This window comes from Lepidochelys kempii, chromosome 17, assembly GCF_965140265.1.
Source record: "Lepidochelys kempii isolate rLepKem1 chromosome 17, rLepKem1.hap2, whole genome shotgun sequence".
Taxonomy (NCBI): domain Eukaryota; kingdom Metazoa; phylum Chordata; order Testudines; family Cheloniidae; genus Lepidochelys; species Lepidochelys kempii.
This window is the reverse complement of record NC_133272.1, coordinates 17,257,911-17,277,217: the sequence shown is the minus strand read 5'-3', so window position 1 is coordinate 17,277,217 and position 19,307 is coordinate 17,257,911. Positions and strand designations below refer to the sequence as shown.

The window sequence follows — 19,307 nt, the reverse complement described above, 5'->3', positions numbered from 1 at the left end:
TGGTCTCATATCCTGGGACCACCATGGCTACAACTACACATCTTACAGCAGATTTCCCTCTCCAACAAACACAGCAAGTGGCTTCTTGCCCCAATGAAAAAGGAGTTCCCTTGACAGGCAACCTCCTTCCTTACATGCAACTCCAGGCAGCTTACTGCCCAGCAGCTAGTCATTCAGATGGTAACCTGCACCTGAGAGCTGTTTCAGCCAGGCCACGGGGCTCTGAAAAAGCCCTCTTCTACCTAGCAATTGAAGTAGGAGATGGAAGAGGGCTTTAATTCAGAGGGATCAAGTACTCATTTATCTACATGTATTTTATAGCACTACAGAAGATTATGCTTCTTCCAAGATTGCTTAAACCAAGCCAGTTATATTCTGAAAATTAGCTGGGTTTTTTTTTTTGGTTTTTGTGGCTTCTCTTTTTTTGGGGGGGGGGAGCGGAGCAGCGCTACTTCTGTAGTAATATGTTTAATACATTTAGTTACCAATGATGCTTCCTTGTTGTGACTCCAAACTTGGCAGTGCATTCATAGCAGTTGGAGCCATCACACCAGGGAGGTTCTTTTGACAGCATATCTGTAAGGAAGGCAAGATAAATCCTTAAAGTACCTGTATGTCCCTTGAAACAAGTCTCTCCCCCTTCATAGCTCAAACATTTTTATGACTACATTTAGAATGGTCACCTTGCCCCTGCTTTCAGAGCTTAGATCGCTGCCATCACAGACTCAAACAGCTGAACAATTGCCCACCAACCTTAATGAAACTGTATTTAGCATATTTGGTGCCAAAGTTCAGAATGTTTAGTAGAATTTTCTGAAGTAAATGGAAGCTGGACCCTCCTGAAAATGTTTGCAACTAGAGTGCAACATTAAATGAGAACCAGAAAGACAGTTCTCATTGTCCAAGACATGTGCAAAGAGCATGCTGCAAGTGGTCAAGGGGTATATTTAACAAATGTTCCATTTTGAAAACCAATGTGATGTTAGTAGATAAAATATCCCCCTTTTAAGAAAGGGAAGGTAAAGAGTTATGGCCACAGTTTAAGCCCAAGTGCCTGAAGTGAAGCACAGATCCACTGAAGAGGTTGAGCAAAGGTATGAGCACTTGCAACTCTCAGTGAAATCTGTATGAGCCCAGGTCCCCTCAAAGTCAGACCACTAATTTAGGGTCTCAACTTTAAGCAGGTCTCACTGATAAAAAAAGGCCTAGGCTTTTGTTATGCCTTGAGTGCCAAATGTACTTACCCAAGAGTCTAAAGAGAAGCTGTTTTGTAGCAACTTGGTAGTTGAAGATATTGACTCCTTGGTTATTGTTAACCCCAAGACGAGCCCCAGCTCTCACAATAGCACGGCACAAGTTCGCATTTCCCTTCATATAGGCCAACAGAAGCACTGAAAAGCAGAGGCAGACATTTTCCCACACTTACAGATGCAACATGTGGAGATACTTGTGTAGCAGACAGTATGGACACATGGAATATTCAAGGACTACTGTGTCAACTTAAGAATACAATCACTAGCCCATATAACACTTAACTCAATGGGGGAGATACAGGGTTTCCTACAGGAACTGAAGTTACTAGGGAATAAATTAGTGCAAATCCCTAGACAGGTAACAACTCTGGAGAAAAAAAGTCTCAATCCTTGGGGGAAAATTGGAGAGACTAGTTTTACCTGGTTCAAGAGGCCCGGCAAGCAAAGAACAAATGTATGACATAGAGAGGTCACATACACTGCATCCAAGAACTGATATGGAACTATGACCAAGAGAGACAAACCTTGCACTACTTTAATCCTATCAGAATCCCTAGGAAGAAGACAGGTAACTGGCTGATAAGCTAGGCCTGCTCTTTATTCAGAGAAAAGTATTTACAGAGAAGATGGATCTTTACAAATAGTATTTCACTTTATGAAACTGGGGTGGTCACTGGTTAACCCTGTCATTATCCTTGAAAGCCCAGGAGTACTGGTGCAGAACTGAAGTCATACCTGCTGATATAATCAATGAATTGCAGGAGTTTGCAGCCTAAATCTCTGGAGAAAGGTGGTCCTGATAGCTAAAGGTCTGGAGTGTAAGGGAGGCACCCTGTAAGAGCCCATAAAGTGATCACAGGTACAGTTACCTTGAAACTGTGACAACCTTTAGTTTGGTCTTGCAAAGTAGTAGATTTAAAATTTATTAACTGAATATGTGCATCTCAGTTTTACAAGTGTAATGCTAACTAGTTTTGCTTTTCTCAGTTCACATCCATTGTATAGTATTTAAAACAGCAACATTCAGATTCTAGACATACTACATTCTGGTTACCTGTGTTTCCTTCAGCATCAGGTTTGTCTAGGGGATATTCTGGCATACATTCTAAGAAGAGCTCACAGATGGCTGCTGCATTATCTTTCCCATAATGTCCCAGAATGTGCATTGGTGACTGACCTCTGACAACACAAAAGACACTCAGATATTGGAACAGATCTGCATGTAATGCAGACCAAGATGTGTTTATACTATATTTACTTCAGTCAGCGTCAGACTGACTTGTCCATAAAGCAGTGTGGGAGCCAGTTTTAAAGCACATCATGGGTAAATAAAGTTTACATTGTTTTCTTGAATCAGTGATTTAGAGTTCAATGCATGTGATTTAAGTGGTTAATTCATGCTGAGAAAAGATAGTGAAAGAATTAAGAGGTGTTTGAATAAAGTGAATTTTGAACATTTGCTTTGTGCACTTTCAAAGTGCATCAATTGTCAACTTCTAAGCTAGATCTACAGAATTAAAAGTTTTGATGCAGTCATTTATATATATGCAATTATTAGATCATAAGCAACTTTTAAAAAGTCTGTGTTCATGCAGAGTAGTATGCAACAGCAGTATTTACCGAATATTAAAGGCTTCGGCATCCACATTACATTCCGTCAGGAGGATACGGATATTGTTTAGACGACCATGCATCACGGCCAGATGAAGAGCTGGGGAGGGGGAAAGACAAATCCAAGGTTCAAGTGGCATTCCTGACATCCCAGAATAGTTAGGAAGCCTGGCAAAGTCACATACCCACACTTTTTAAGTTGTATTTCTAGGACTTAGCCTGTCCCTTTCATACCCTTGAAAAAATTGGAATCCACTCAGCAGCCAGCTCCCAAACCAGAGGATACCAAGAGCTGGATTGCTAAACTGCAAAGATTTGCAAACGTTTAGAAGTAGATACATTTACCATTATTTCCATTTTCATCCACAGCTGCGAAGTCCACTCCATTCTCTAGAAGGACAGAGCAAATTGTGGGCAGGTCCTGCTGAGCCGCTAGGTGGAGAGCAGTCTGGCGGTGCTTAGTCAGCTCATTCACCTTTGCACCTGCAAGAAGCTGTTAGAAAACATGAGAATGAAGAGATCCCTAAAATGTCTCCTTTGAGAACATTAGCAGCCAGTACACTAGATAATTTCCACTTCAATGTATTACATAAATGCTTTCCAATTAGTTCTTACACCACCTCTAGGTGTGAGGCAAATATTATACAGAGATGAACTGAGGCAGAGATTAAGTGGTCATATGAAGTTTGACCAAGACTTAGTACTATGACACATGGATCTCAACTCCCAGTTTAATGTTGTAGACTGGGGCGGGCAAACTTTTTGGCCTAAGGGCCGCATTGGGTTTCTGAAATTGTATGGGGGGGGCCAGTTAGAGGAGGCTGTGTCTCCCCAAACAGCCAGGTGTGGCCCAGCCCCCACCCCCTATTCAACCCCCGCTGCATCTCTCCCCCCAGGACCCCTGCCCTATCCATGCCCCTCGCCCCGGCTCTGTCCCCTGACCGCCCCCAGAACCCCTGCCTAACTGCCGCCCCATCCCACCCCCCCTCCTTCCTGACCACCCCCATTCACCCCCGTTCCCTGCCCTCTGGCCACCCCACGAACTTCCCTTCTCTCTATCCAACCCTCCCTGCCCCCCCAACAGGCAGCCGCACCGCCCTCCCTGCCCCCCAACAGGCAGCCACACCACACAGACGACTGGGTCAGGCTGCTGTGCTGCCCCACCCCAGGAGCTCACAGCCCTGATACCCAGAGAATTACGCCGGTGGTGCAGTGAGCTGAGGCTGTGGGGGAGGGGGAACAGCAGGGGAGGGGCCAGGGGCTAGCCTCCCTAGCCAGGAGCTCAGGGGCCGGGCAGAATGGTCCCACGGGCCAGATGTAGGCCGCGGGCTGTAGTTTGCCCACCTCTGCTGTAGACTCTAGGTGACTCTTGAGCTATTTTAGAAAGGTTTATAATCTGCATTGAGACACTTGAAGAAAGTCAAGTACATAAAGCTTCTATCATTTGAATCCTCTCGAGTACATACCAGATTGCGCACAATGATTTCTGAGCCCGCTTGTACAGCTAGATGTAAAGGTGTCAGCTTAGAAGCATCCTGGACTCTAGAATTCACATTTGCTTGGACACTGATCAGGAAGAGCACACTCTCAATATCAGAGTTCTGAACAGCTACATGGAGGAAGTTCCGACCTTTGTTATCCACCTGAAGCAGTGAGAGAGCGCATGCACGTATACAATGAAGCTTTACATAAAGGCCTTCCTGAAGAGCAGGACAGACCAAGTTTATTGTTGGATGATCACTGAGCTCTGTTTTTAACTAGACGTATGTTCCAAGGCACAATGTCTCAATTATTGAATCATCCTTTTCTCTGGCTTTGAGAAATGCAGTCTTGCCCCACTCACGTCCTTTCAGAATGCTACGGCAAAGATCATTTTCCTACCCTGTCACTTTGACCACATCACCCTTCTCTATGCATCCCTCTACTGGTTCCCTTTCTATCATACCAAACACAAGCTACCTGTTTTCACCTACGAGGCCCTTCACAGCCTATCGTCTCATTCAGTATAAAAAGGTCAGCCTCTCCCTGAAATGGCCAGTGATGCCAGCCTCCATTGCCCACTTGTTAAGCTTCCAAACAAGAACGGTTTTCTCCCATGCTGGAGTTCCCTGTAAACATTTACAAAAACTCATTATCCTTCTTCATATCTCTCCTTAAAGAGAACTGAGCTGTGCTGCCCACAGATAAAACTTGACAATCTTTTAGGCTGCTGGTGTACTGAGACATCTGCCCATCATGCTCACCAATAATGCCCCATTGTTTCCTTGTGTTGTCTGTCTATATCCACATCTTTTCTCTGGTCTTATATTTAGACTAAGCTCCACAGAGAAAAGGGACTGTCTTTGTTCTGTTTGTACAGAACGTGGTCAACAATCAGAGCTCCTAGATGTTACAATAATACAAATACAAGCAACCTGCTGCCCTCATCTCAGTCATTACCTGCAAGCACAGAGCCAGTTCTCATTCTTTCCACTATTAAATCAGAAGTTAGAGATGGAGGAGACCTACTGGATAGATCAATTCCCTGCAACTGATACAAAGTTGCCAAGAAATATGGTTGAATGCCTTTGCTAGCTCTTAAAAAGGTCCTCCATTTTCAAACCAGTATTTTACAAGCTTGTATTCTTTCATATTTTTGTATCTTTCTACATCTCATATCTTGTAATTTCTAGGTGTAATTGCAAGATGGATAATATTTTAATGAAATAGGCAAAACAGGTTAACAGTTCTGTTATTTGTGGAACACAAAATTATTTTGGTTAAATGTATTTACAGGAGTATAACCGTTAATGCAAGGGAAGGCAACATACAATCCTCGCACACTAATGCAAGATGTGCTTACATGATTATTCTTCGTGGGGCAGAGGGGAAAACCACTGTTTACATGTGCCTTAAAGGCAGAATTAAGTAGTGCACCACAGATTTTAGGATGAGGTTATACTTCACAGAAAACAAGGGTTTTAGATAGTGCAGGTAACAGATTTAACTGTGCACCCAAAATACTTAATAGGTAGTTAACTTACACAAGGTAGAAGGAGAAGACTGCTGAACAGATGTCCGAAATTTCCACCAAGAAGCCTGACAATACAGGTGAAGGTTCCACAGTTTTACATTGCATTGCTAAGTCATAATTAAGAGTGGTGTTTTCCTGCTTCAGAACAAGCTGTCCAAATGCCAGTACTTGACCAACAAAAGAGTTTAATTTTAAGAATCATTTATAACACTGTTCTAGCATGTTTACTTCAGTAGAAGTCCATAAGATAAGACAGCTTGAAACAAGTTTTATTTCACTACAAAGACTTAACGCACTGCTTCTCTTGGCTTTTTTTTTTTTTTTTCCTTCATCTGTCTGAGCTCACCCTTCAATTTATGCTGAGGAAGATGTTGAGATAACATGGCTATAGGAACTGACAAGACACTATACAGAACAATGTGGACACCAAGGCTCAGCACACCACTTCAACACAAGCAGCCTTTGGTTTCCCAGCAGACCTTGCTTGCATGCCACACTGGATTAATATCTGGAATAAACCAGTTAAGAGCAAAATAAAGCATGAACACACCTGTGCATCTAGTACAGTTTAAAGAACCCAGTATGAATATCATGTCCCCACCTTACCTGCTCAGCAGCTCCTGCCTCCCGCTTCAGGATTGCCTCTGCTGCTTTGTTATTCTTGTAGGTCATAGCACATGCAAATGGCGTCATGCCCTGCCGATCACGCATATTCAATCTGATTTCTGGATGTGAAATCAGCAGCTGAATGATGACATTATGCTGGTTGCTAATGGCAACGTGGATTGGAGTCCTTCCCTCTGCATCCTACAAAGAGACCATCAAGTTCACATTGCATATCAAAGATACAGTAATAGGCAGAAGTTTCCTCTTGTCTCCAAGCAGACAAAAGCAGTACAGCAAGAGTGGGATATAGAGCCTCCTGATGGGGAGATTTAAAGGTACTAAATGATTTAAGAAAACAGTTAAAGCCTCTGTTATTTTAACAGCAACACAGATTGAGTCTTATTTGTTATTTGGCTTTGTCCTTGGGAAATAGACCTTAATAATCTGGACTATCTGTTCAAACAAACCAATTCAGATTCTCAAATACTGCTTCTCCCTCTCCCCTAAGAGCCACACATTTTTGGAGTAATGAGTATTTAGCAGTTGTGTCCACAATATGTGGCCACTAAAGAAACCATCAAGCAAATATCAGTAAGATTTACTATTTCAGCTATGGACTACTTGAACATTCCCCTCCCCACACCTCCCACCTGCCTATTTCAAGTTAAAAAGTGGTTTCTTTGCACTTCCTGCATCATGCAAGCACATTGATAATTACTTTAGGGTCTTAGTTACCTGTTATTTTTATCTACTCTATTTGTGTTAGATATTGAGGCATTTAGGACTTCGTTTCTGGAGGAGAAATAAGCACTGAAATAACAGAAAATTCCATGGATCAAGCAAACAATGCTTTAAAAAGTTGATCTAAAAGGGTCTTAATTGATGCAACATATAAACAGATACTTTCAGGATTACCTGACATGCATACTATGATGCGTTTTCAGATTGGTGGAAGTTTTGGAATGGATCACTACCTACATGCATGTAGGTACATATGGGATTGCAGTTCTAACAAACCAATGCCACACATCTAGTCAAACAGAACATTTTGGATAGTCAGGCAGGACCTTTAGGGCATATGTGCACTCTAAGTTAAGGGTTTTGTTTTTTGTTTTTTAAAAGAATTCTTAATGGTTTATTATTTTTTAAAAAGTCAGTTTCTATAATCCAGAGAGGGATGACAATATATGGAAAGAGATAAACATCTCTGTTATGAAGTTGAACACACACGTATGACAGTTGAGTAGATCTCCCCAGTCCAATCAGACAAAATCCCTTCCTACCCATACATTTGGAAGGCTGAGCACTGAATATTCTGTTTTATTTTAAAGATGCAAAATAATGACAAAAAAGATCCATGTTAAATCAAAAGTCTCAAGCTAACTGAAGAGAGAGCTTACAATAGAGTGTTTTTACTTTTTGGAATAAAACCTACACATTTCTACATACCTGTGCATTTACATTGGCACCAAACTCTAGAAGGCACTGTACCACCTCTTCCAGCCCCCAGCAAGCTGCCAAATGCAGAGGTGTCTGTCCATCACGAGCTTCCTCTTCTCCTTCTCCATTAGCACCTGGCTGTCTAGGACTATTTACATCACAACCACTAGAAGGAAAGCAGCAACGTACCCATCAAATATACTTCCATGGATGAATTGATACTAGCAGCTCCGAACCAATATGGAAAGCTCTTTCCTTACAAGCCCTTCACTAGCAGCTATTGCATGTGCATGTGTTAACGAACCTCTCGCAAGAGTTCATTTTACCCTCATCTATGGTTACAGTAGCAACAATAGTGAGAATTTATACATTAACATTCATCTTGGGGAAAAGCACTTTTACTACAAAAGTGTTGAGCTTTTCATTGTTTGACTACTGAAGGAAACTGACAATTCAAAACAGCAACTGTGCGAGCTACCATGCAGTGTGTACCTGGTAGCTTTGATCAGTGCTTCATAAATAAAGCCTGTTCCACACTAAAGAGTAAGATCTAAACAAAAGAAAGACAGTTTAATGAGAATGATCAATTCATTAAGATTAGTGACATGTGCATACCCACTGTTAGCTCGAAACAAAATTAAGATGTACAGTTACCCTATGCCAGTGCACCTATGCTTTGTTTGCAGACATTAAAAGCATCTTTTCTGGAGTACATTAAAAAAAGTTACCAAACTGATACATTGGGTAATGCCGAACACAGCATCCACTGGGAAAGCACCACTCTCCAGTATGATGGACAGTGCTGTCTGAAGGTTCTAAACAAGAAATGTGTACACAAACAAAAAGTTTCCTTCGCAGCGCAATAAGGTGAGTGAGGTAATCTTTTATTGGACTAACTTCTGTTGGAGAGAGATACATGCTTCTGAGCTACACCAACCTGAAGAACTCTGTGTGGCTCAAAAACTTGTCTGTCTCACCAACAGAAGTTGGTCCAATAAAAGATATTGCCCTCACCCACCTTGTCTAATATCCCGGGACTGACATGGCTACACCACTTTGTAAAACAGACTCATATCTGACCTGCGAATAAGGAAGCATGCTATTTGTTCACTGTTTTCATCAATAGCTCTGTGCAGAAGGGTCTGTAAGCATCCACCTGGTCCCGGGCCCCAGCAAGTTGCATCACAGCCATGTCTTACCTGAATTAACAATGAAGCACAATAAGCTAAGATGCCTGCATCTCAGTTATACAGTCACTTGGCTATTTTTTTTTTTAAAAGAGTAGCAATGAAACGCCTCCCTCCCCACCATGATGGTGCTATCACAATATAGGTTTTTTAAATTTTTTTATTCCTTCATTAGTTCTTGGCTTTTGTAATATATTTCCCTTGTGAAAAGGTGGATTAGGAACTGCTGTCTCTAGTCTTGTGAAATATTTGTAGGAGACTGCCATAAGGGGAACAAGTTTCAGATTTGTTTGAGACCAGATGGGTCATCCATCCAGTAAGCGGAAGATGGTTTGTAACTCCAGCTCATCAGATCCATGGTAACTCTCACCACACACAGCAGTAAGTGGGAGATCCAAGACATCTAATACCACTTCCTATAACCCCATTCACAAGGAAATTAGCTGTACGTCAAACTTTACTAGTCATGCTCAATGAAAAGGGACCTAGAGCAGGATGAGGAACCAAATGTAAGTGCACCCTTCTATGCAAGAATGGAAGAAGTGGTCAGTTAAAAATCATTCGGAACTATAAATGACATTGCTAGAGGACACTCATTCTTTACAGAAAGATGACATCACTCTGCCCCAACTCTTTTATGCATGTAGAAAGTAATCTACAATTCTGTCTGAACTTAAAATCGCTACATCAAACCCCATTTGTTTGGGAACAAGATCTTCTGGAATAGGGGAAAAAAACTTGAAGATAAAGCTCCTTTGAACCTCTGGCTTAAAAAAATTCAAAAAAAAAAGTGTAAGGGGGGAAGAGGAGGAGAGAAGCTGGCCAGCCAGTTCTCTCAGGAGGTGTTTTGAGATGTATTAAGTGCTCATAAGCTTTCAACAAGAAGCAAGAAAGCCTTTTTAACACCACAGGAACATACCTAAGCTAAAATTAAAGTAAGCTCACTGGAATAATGTAGTCTTGTTATGAATAATGTTGTTGCACTTCCATTTGTTAAGGAGTTAACTTTGGCTATAAAAATTGCTTCAAGCTGGAGTTTGACATAAGTAATTTTTAAATTAAATGGCTATTACGATTTATTAAAAGTGATCTGCTTGTTAAGTAATATTGTAGCAAAAGCGATCAAGTTATGCAACTACAAAGGTGTCTAAAGAATAGTTCTGGCAATTGAGACAACTTGGAGACATTGCTATTTAACAACTGGCTGCATAAAAACTTGCAGAATATTTACCTTTCCTAACTTCACATACATATACAGCAAGACGACTGGCATAAAAACTGGTCCAAAGTTCCCCATTGTATCATTGGGTCAGTAATGAGAGTAACTAATTGACTTGCAGGAATAATTCTAAAAAAGCTGCAGCTGAATATTCCTAATATAGCCTCAAATTCCATGCACATTTAGGGCATTGTTTTCCCCAAGAAAATAGTAAAAACAGGACTAATTAAATTTCAGTGACCATTTACCATATATTAATAGGTATTTGGAATCTTGCTCTGCTAGGCAAGCATGAACACAAGACAATGCTTAAATTTCAGAAAAATCACATCTCTCATAATCTGAAGGAGGCGGATAGAAAATTTTAAATTTTCAAATGTAGGGACTTAAAAAGTGACATTAGCTTCCCTTAGAGTTGGGGGTGCTCACTCTATCAGGAAAGTAATGAGAGTTGGAGGGGTCAACACCTTTGATGGTCAGGCCACTTGCATTTCAGAGTTTTGAAAATTTTACATTTCCAGTTTTGACCCATATATTTATGGTTCTACATTTTATCTTCATATACTGGAACCCTTTAGAACAAGCTTTTAGATCCTTCCAGATAAGTTGCATTGATTTTAGTAGTGCTGTACTGCAGATATATTCGTTAATACTCACTGCCATTTCATCATATGCCTTATGTTTAGGCCATTCTCTACAGTAATAACCAAGTATTTTACTTATTTGAAAGTTAGTCTTCCCATCTTAATACAGTATGTATTGGTCCCACACAAAAAATTATAGACTTAAAAGAAGCATCCTTATGGAGAACAGTTATGAAGCCAAAATTTCTCAACTTGTCAGCTTTTTAAAAAACCCTCTAATTTAGAGTTACAGTTCTTTTCCTCTTTCTATTTACAGGTCCCTTGCGGAAGTAACCTCTGAAATACCCTCATGTCTCCAACAAAGAGGACCTAATAGCAATGAGAGCATTGCTAGATCCCCTAATGGTTGCATGAGATCTTGTCGGTGGGGGGGGGGGGGGGGGAATGACAAGTTGAAGCCTGTTAAACTTTATAAAACACCAAACATGTTAAAAACCTGATGCAGCAGTAAGAGTTACATGAGAGTATGTATAAGCTTTAGTGCACCTTTACAGACTAGATCCCATACAGAAAGATGAGCATGTGGTCCAGCAAATACTTAATTCCTGCAGTACCACATTTTTGTTGGTTCTTGACATTTTCCAACAAGTTCAAGGAACCTAAAAACACTAGGGAGGGCAAAGGATGATATAGATTCAAGAGTCATGAAAGCTTGGGAGGTGTGTGCTGGTAGGGGGCATTTAAGTTTTGACTAAAAACAAAACCAAGCGTTTGAAGAAGAAGTCTTCCAAAAAAGTTTAAAAGCTTACTTCGGTACCAGATTTGACAATGCTATAGAAGCCATATGTTGCTACTGATTCTTATACCATTAGCATACTAGAAATTAATTTGGCTTCTCAACAGCATTTGATGACTTGTGAACCACAAAATCTGACAAACGTAAACAATTTAAGGACACAGTGAAAATGCTTGTCTTACCAGAGTCGATGCAATGTCTTCCAAATTATTTTCCAGGGCAAGCCATAGTGGAGGATTCCCTTTCTCATCTGGCACAGACATGTCTGCCCCTCTGGTACAAATAGCATCAACCACAAGGGGAAGCTGGTTTTTTATAGCTAGCTGAAGAGCTGTCTCTCCATCCTGAGTTCTGTAATATGCACAGTTGCTGTATAAGGTCTATTGTTACCTCATTAAAAATAGACATTCTGTTGCAATGATTTATTGGCAGACCAATGAGTATCAGCTCTTGATTCATATACTTGGGTTTTAAACTCCTTGGTTTAAAAAAAAACATCTAGATTAAAACACTTAGGAAGGGCATATCAACACATTTAGTCACTATCCACAAGCTTACTGTGTCTTTTCATTGTTTTTTGCAACAAATCATCACTGCCATAATGTTAAAATTGCTCTATTAATGAACAGCATCAAGATGCTGTTGGGCATGTCTGTCTCCGGTACACTTAGATAACAAGATCTGTTGAAACCAAAGATTGCTTTTTAGGGAAGTTACTGCCAGGGAGCAGAGTCATCCATAATGAACCACTACGTCAGAGCAAAGGTGAACCAGAGGCACTGGATTGACAGGGAGGTTTGGCATTAGTCCAGCCATGTCACTTGGCCTGTTGACTGGCTCCCACCCATGAGGTGTTTATCTTACATTTCATTATTTTATGTTTCTGGCCATAATGATTTGGAAGAATGTCTTCCAAGGATGAATCAAGTGTAAACCAATGCTAAGTGGTCTTCCCGAGTATGCAGACATTAACAGCTCTAAAGACCTGAGGTGCTTCCATTCCTCTTACTGGGGTGAAAATTTTGAAACCTATTGCTGAAGACTGGATTCTCAGATTTAAGGATTCACACGATTTTGTAAAGTTACTAGACCTGGGCACCTGCACACACAAGTTTCAACAGAGAGCAGATATAGCACTGAAAGAATTTCATGACCCTCTCTCCCCATATCACTACACTGAGTGACTCAAAGTACAAACACCGATAGTAACTAAAAAGTTGAGTTAATGCTAAGGTCATGTTCTAACCCTTATCTTTGGGCAAGCCTCCCTTTGCTATCTGTAGGAAATCTGACATGGATAGAGGATAGTATGTGTTACCAACTTTGTAGGTTGTCCATCAACCATAATTAAAAATATAACAGCTTCTCCCACAATGAGAAACTCCCAATATCTTTGAATTGAGATCAAGAATTAGGCACTTCTTACTCTTGAGCTGTTCATTTAGAGGCAGCTTAATTCAACCACTTTTCCCATGCATTCTTCCAATTCAGAGCTACATCAACAGATATAAAAAATAAAAAAATAAAAAAATCATCTTACCTGACATTTATATCTGCTTGATGTTCCAGCAAGAAGAGAGCACTCTTGCTATCCTGTCTCTGTATTGCCATATGTAACAGAGTCTGTCCATCTGACATGGTGTCATTGATGGATGCACCAGACCCAAGTAGCTGAGCTGCTATCGTGTGCATGCCTGGAAAGTGACAGCTTGTTAATATTTATCCCTACAGAAACTGAGTTACAATAAGGATCCTCTGTAAAGCTTTACCCATGAAGATATTAGTATCAAGACCTTTCAATTTTTAATATAGTGAAAAAATTAGCCTGAAACTTGCTTCAAATTGAAATGAAAATCTTTATTTTGATATAAAGCAATAGGTAAAAAACTCAGTCTCTACCTGTAAACCATCACTAGCTAATTTTAACATTAGTACAATTATCTTCACAAGTACGTGAGGTGGTTAATTTTTCCATCAGCCACCCCTGTTTAAGGTTGGTTGTCTGTCTTAAATGGAAAGTGGATTTAGTATTCATGAATATTAGAACACTTGGAGCCAGGTAGAGCCAGGGGCTTCCAGCATAGCTCTGACGATACTTCTTTAGCTTGACCTTCATCACCATGGCTAGTCTAACTCTAGGCCTCTCCTGATCAGAGGGTGACAACAGCTAAACTGTAATGATTTATGTTGTGAATAAAAATGTAGCTAGAATGAGACCATTGTTTTTCCCTCTAACTGAAGACAGGATTTGAATTTGGCTAAAAAAAGCTTAGTGCACCAGCTTTACATCTCACTTTGACATTTCATCTTTGGCACTCCTAGAATCCTAAGTGTCCGTCACTATAGTATTTAGGTGCCTAACCTATTGCACTGCCATAGTTCCAGAACTGCACTTAAAAATGCCAAGCTAGAAGAAAGATACATAGAATCTATTTGGCTATCACCCTTTTGCTTTTAAGATAATTAAATTGATCCAAAATAGGACACTCAATATAATGCATAAATATCCCAGCTATTACATGGTCTCAAGTGGCTGTGTACCAAAATGTCTGACTGCAAGGAAAATTAAGCATATTGGCTTGTCTTTGATGAAGTTCAGATCTCACTGACAAAGAGCCAGAAAGCTATCTTACAGTACACGGAGGCAACACAAACGAAGTGATGGCTATATACAAGTGTCAGAGCCAGGAGTTATGGACTTGTCGGATTCATTTAAGGGGAAAGTAGCTTTGGAAAAAGAGGAAAGGGAACATATCTACATATCCACCCCTAGATTGAGGAAAGGGTAAGTATTCCTTTTTACATGTACAGCACTATGCCTTCCATGTGCCTGAAAAGGGGGGAGGGGGTAGTCTTTCCATCTGCTGGCTCATTACTCTCAGTGTACGAAGCAAGCCAAAAGACAGATGTGTCATGCAAAGTAGATACAAGGCTTTAAAAAGTGGCTATAAACTTAACCCTAAGTGTTCTCTGAACTTTGCACCATGGAACTACAGTGAATTTCCATTAATTCCTCGGATAAACTAAAGGAAATAAAATCTTAAACAAGGTTTCTTAAAAAAACACCCTTCCTCCCCCAACAATGAAGAATATACTAAGTCTCTGAAGCCTGGAGTTGGACAGTTACTGTACTATAAGGCCCTTAGTTTTACAAAAGCCGTTTGTTGTTTGTTACTGATTTTTCACCCAAATTTTGGGCCACTCGAGTAAATGACAATATTATGTTAAGAAAATCCAATATGTTAGGTTTACTCCCCTTAAAAAATTAGGTTAAGTGTAAATGCAATATAAAAGTAAGTGTTAAATAAGTTAGTGTAGTGGAAGATATCCGTGCATGTATACGTGCACTATTAATGAACAGTTCAAGAATTAAAACCAGAGCATTAAACTGCTTTTACTTTCAACATGTAGTTTTGTTAGTTTTTTCTTTCTGTCTCCTTGTCCCAATGTTAACCCTGATATTTACTCAGAAAACTGAAATGTTTTGCACCAGTTTTACCCACTTTTCTATCCATTCCTGCAAAGTTTTAAACAAAATGAACAAAAACACAAAGGGCCTTGACTATACAGTAGTTCCATAAACGGAAAAGAGTGATTGTCAATACGGTTCCCCTCCTGACTTGTGTGTAGGATTCACATTAAGTCTCAATTATTTTTCCCACAAAGACTGAGAATTTATAAATCCTTACCAGTCCATAATGCCAGTCCCAATACTGTCTGGTCTCTAGAGTCCTTGAGACTGAAGTCAGGAATGATTTGCAAGTTGTTGGTAGCATGAAGGGCATTAGCTGAAAAACAACACCACAGAATTTGAACCAAGGTTAAAAAAGCGTTCCTGTATTTTTAAGCATCAATCTCAAAACCTGTTTGCTATACTTGGATTTCAACGGACCCAAATGACCAAGTCACTTTTTGGAAGCGTTACAAAAATTTTCCCCAAGTTAAGTAGCTCTTAGGATATTTAAGGGAAATTTGTTGGCAATTCTCAATGCTCGACATCCTTCACCCATAATGTAACAAATAATATGATGCCAATAACTTTCCAGGATTTTAATCAAGTCCTGCCTCCCAAGGAAGAGCAGAAATATCCATCCACTGTCCTTATGTATTTGCTACAATTAGACATCTAGACATAAGTCAAAGGTGAGCAAACTACAGCCTGCGGGCCACATTCCTGCCCAGCCCCTGAGCTCCCGGCCAGGGAGGCTAGCCCCCGCCCCCTCCCCTGCAGCCTCAGCATGCTGTGCCACTGGTGCTCTGGCCTGCTGCTCCTGCCGGGCAGGGCAGCAGCATGGCTGTGAGCTCCTGCCAACCTGAGTGGCATGGTAAGGGGGCGGGGAGGGGTTGGATAAGGGGCAGGGGATCCCGGGGGGCAGTCAGGGGACAGGGAGCGGTTGGATGGGGCAGAGGTTGGGGGGGTGGCAGTTAGAGGTCGGGGCAGTCAGGGAGCAGGGAGGTTGGATAGGGGGTGAGGTCCTGGGGGACAGTTGGGGCAGGAGTACCATGGGGGGCAGTCAGGTGAAAAGGAGCGGGGGGGGGGTTGGATGGGGCAGATAAGGGGCGGGCTCCAGGCTGTTTGGGGAGGCACAGCCTTCCCTACCCGGACCGCCATAAAAAGTTTTGCAATCCCAAAGTGGCCCTTGGGCCAAAAAGTTTGCACACCCCCGTGATACGTAGTTACAAAGATCCTAGCCTGGAGTCCTGCCATCCACCTGAACTGAATATTTTTCTTCTTGGTGACACGAGTTTACAATTTTCTATTGTTAGTCTGAAACACAGGGCAAGAAAGAAACTGAAGGAGTCAGTATTTGTGTGGGTGTCTTCCACCTCCCACATTCTAAGTCCAGCCTCCAAGACTACAGATCTATCCTGGCACTCACTTTACACAGCAGGGGAATATATTAAATTATGGGAAAATACAGAACTAGACATTCCAAAGTTTCATCCGTTGTAGATTCTATACACATGTAACTACACATTTTACCTAGAGCATGCATGAAGGGACCACTCTCCCTAAGGCATCTGAAGGGCCCTATTAGAAGTTACTGAGAAGTTACTCTTGTAAAACAGTGAAGCTAAATATAACTCAGCCTACAGGGAGATAGAGAAGACTCATGTAATAGGACTCATAGCTTGCCATGGTATGCAGGTTGCCGTAATCACTCCATCTAGTAGCAGCAGTACAGTTTGAACAAAGGCCTACCTTTTTGCTCCAGTATGACTGACACCACATCAGGGTGGTTATATGCTATAGCCATATGAAGGGGAGTTTGCAGATACACATTCTCTGATGCAGGTGGTGAGGATGCATCCTTCTGACTAGACACTGCTTCTTCAGTCTGGATATTAGGATTGGCTCCTTGTTGTAGAAGCTCTGCCGTAAGATTTGATAGGCCATGCCGACAAGATGTATGCAATGGAGTTTCTCCCTTTAAACAGAAAAAAAAAGGTTTAGGAGTTCTGAAACCAACCGTTAAAACAGGAAGCCCCCCTCAATTAGAATGGTGTACAGCAGCTTCCAAGACTGCTTTCTGTTTATTGTGTACTAGTAAACACTATACTCAACTAGCCTAATTTTAACTGAATTTCAGCATTTCTCAACATGGACTGTTGACAGGCATTATTAGGAGAGACGTGTTAACACATCACTGCAGTATGTAATGCCATGGGAACAGAGCACAATTGTCCGTACACCATAATGTGGTCATCACCACTCTAGCATTCCAGATTTTCATCAATTGGTTTAAAAAACCACCCACACACCACATACAGTATGGTGGGGTTAGTTACACCTGGATTCTGCGTGGCGGGGGGGGGGGGGGGAGGGCAATAAAAATCTACATTTCTCTTACCCATTTGTTTCTATGGTTCACTTTTGCCCCATGGGTTGCCAGGAAGAGAGCAGCTGCCTCATTTCCTGCTCCAGCTGCTCTCTGCAATAAGCAATTTCCTAAAAGGGAATATGAAAATGCATGTACTATCCACTGATTTAAAGTTATAATTTGGAACATCTCTAGTATCCTACCCCCAAGAGATTTAGAACTTGGAAGACCTGTAGCAGAGATGCTACTTATTGAAGGATATGCATGTCTGATCAGCCCCTTCAACATTACATTTGTTTCCAAGCTGCCACTAAAGAATAAGCGACACATTTTGGAAAGGGAGGACAACTCCAGGACTTTAACAGCATGGAATATTCCTGACTTCATGCACCATCTCAGTATTTTCCACCCATTCTATAAGCCTCCCCCTGTGACAGCATCTAATTCTCATCAGGGAGCATATACATGAACTCCTTACAAAGTTTTATTTAGCCATTTATGGTTTAAGTTATTTTAGCTTAAGTGTGCAGCTATGAATTTGCATTCTAGACAATATATAGCAGGGTTTAGAGTCACTGTGCCTTCCAAGTCTATCCTCTAAAGATCTTGGACCAATTCTACCCTATTAAGGTTACAGTAATAGGGCCTGTGGCACTTCAGACCTCAGTAGAACCAACCCCCCCCTTTCCCCCCCACCTTACTTTGAAGCAAGATGCTATAGATAAATTCATGGAGGATAGGTCCATCAATGGCTATTAGCCAGGATGGGCATAGAGGGTATCCCTATCCTCTGTTTGCCAGAAACTAGGAATGAGCGACAGGGGATGAATCACTTGATGATTACCTGTTCTGTTCATTCCCTCTGGGGCACCTGGCACTGGCCACTGCTGGAAGACAAGATACTGGGCTAGATGGACCTTTGGTCTGACCCAGTAAGGCCACTCTTATGTTCTTATTAAACGAGCTTTTATTCTAATTGCTGCATTTGTGATCTGGTCATCCAAACCTTTTGCCTAACCATGAATACAAACCTCTCTTTTACCTGTTACTATGTCAGGTGCATCTGTATTGCTGCCTCGCTGGATTAGTCTTGCTGCAAAGCTATTCTCATCAAAGGAGGTTCCATTTACAACAGGGACATCGTCAAAAGGGTTTATAGACAGGTCAGAAGACACTTTGATATACTGAACTGCAAGCCACAGAGCTGTGCTTCCCTCATGATCCTTCAATTCTAAGTCTAATCTAACAAATAAAAAAAGTTAGATTTTTAGATAGCCTCTAAAAAAATTGTAAAGTCCCCCCACACACACACTGCACCAAGGAACACCTTCCAAGAATCTGATAAGTAAGACTCCATTAAAAAGAACCACCATTACATAGTTTTATAACCACAACTGCTAAGGTCTTACTAAGACCACTATTCCTTAGGCCTGTATTTACAGGCTTTTAAAACGAATGGTGAAATTAAACTGCACAAAGGAAAAAAATTCTGAGGCTACAGTGAAGCCTGTCTTATGACCACTCTAAGATAGTCACTTAAAAGGGGCAGGTTTCTGTTGGAGATATAGCACTAAAGACTCAGTTGTAGATTCTATACACATGTAACTACACATTTTACCTAGAGCATGCATGAAGGGACCGCTCTCTCTAAGGCATCTGAAGGGCCCTATTAGTCTCCCAAGGTTAATGGGAGTCACTCCCCATGGAGTTGAACTGGACTCAAGAAGGATTTCAGACTAGCTATTTCAAGAGCTTGATAATTGCTCATCCATTTTG

General features: G+C 41.2%; 1 protein-coding gene across 4 annotated transcripts in view; it reads right to left on the bottom strand.

The window, feature by feature from the left end:
- The window catches only part of ANKFY1 (ankyrin repeat and FYVE domain containing 1), a 59,346-nt gene that overhangs the window by 8,947 nt on the left and 31,092 nt on the right, over positions 1–19,307 (bottom strand). For 3 of the 4 annotated variants that reach the window (XM_073316187.1, XM_073316189.1, XM_073316188.1), the window contains exons 10-24: positions 18,574–18,773; positions 17,562–17,659; positions 16,913–17,138; positions 15,399–15,497; positions 13,250–13,403; positions 11,892–12,060; positions 9,004–9,122; positions 7,933–8,089; positions 6,484–6,684; positions 4,331–4,507; positions 3,210–3,357; positions 2,874–2,964; positions 2,308–2,432; positions 1,245–1,391; positions 486–576 (exon numbers count right to left, since the gene is read on the bottom strand). In XM_073316187.1, the coding sequence (XP_073172288.1) occupies positions 486–576; positions 1,245–1,391; positions 2,308–2,432; positions 2,874–2,964; positions 3,210–3,357; positions 4,331–4,507; positions 6,484–6,684; positions 7,933–8,089; positions 9,004–9,122; positions 11,892–12,060; positions 13,250–13,403; positions 15,399–15,497; positions 16,913–17,138; positions 17,562–17,659; positions 18,574–18,773 (2,202 nt within the window). Of the gene's footprint in view, positions 1–485; positions 577–1,244; positions 1,392–2,307; positions 2,433–2,873; positions 2,965–3,209; positions 3,358–4,330; positions 4,508–6,483; positions 6,685–7,932; positions 8,090–9,003; positions 9,123–11,891; positions 12,061–13,249; positions 13,404–15,398; positions 15,498–16,912; positions 17,139–17,561; positions 17,660–18,573; positions 18,774–19,307 lie in introns of those variants that run through there. The other variant, XR_012155494.1, reaches the window with a different exon arrangement.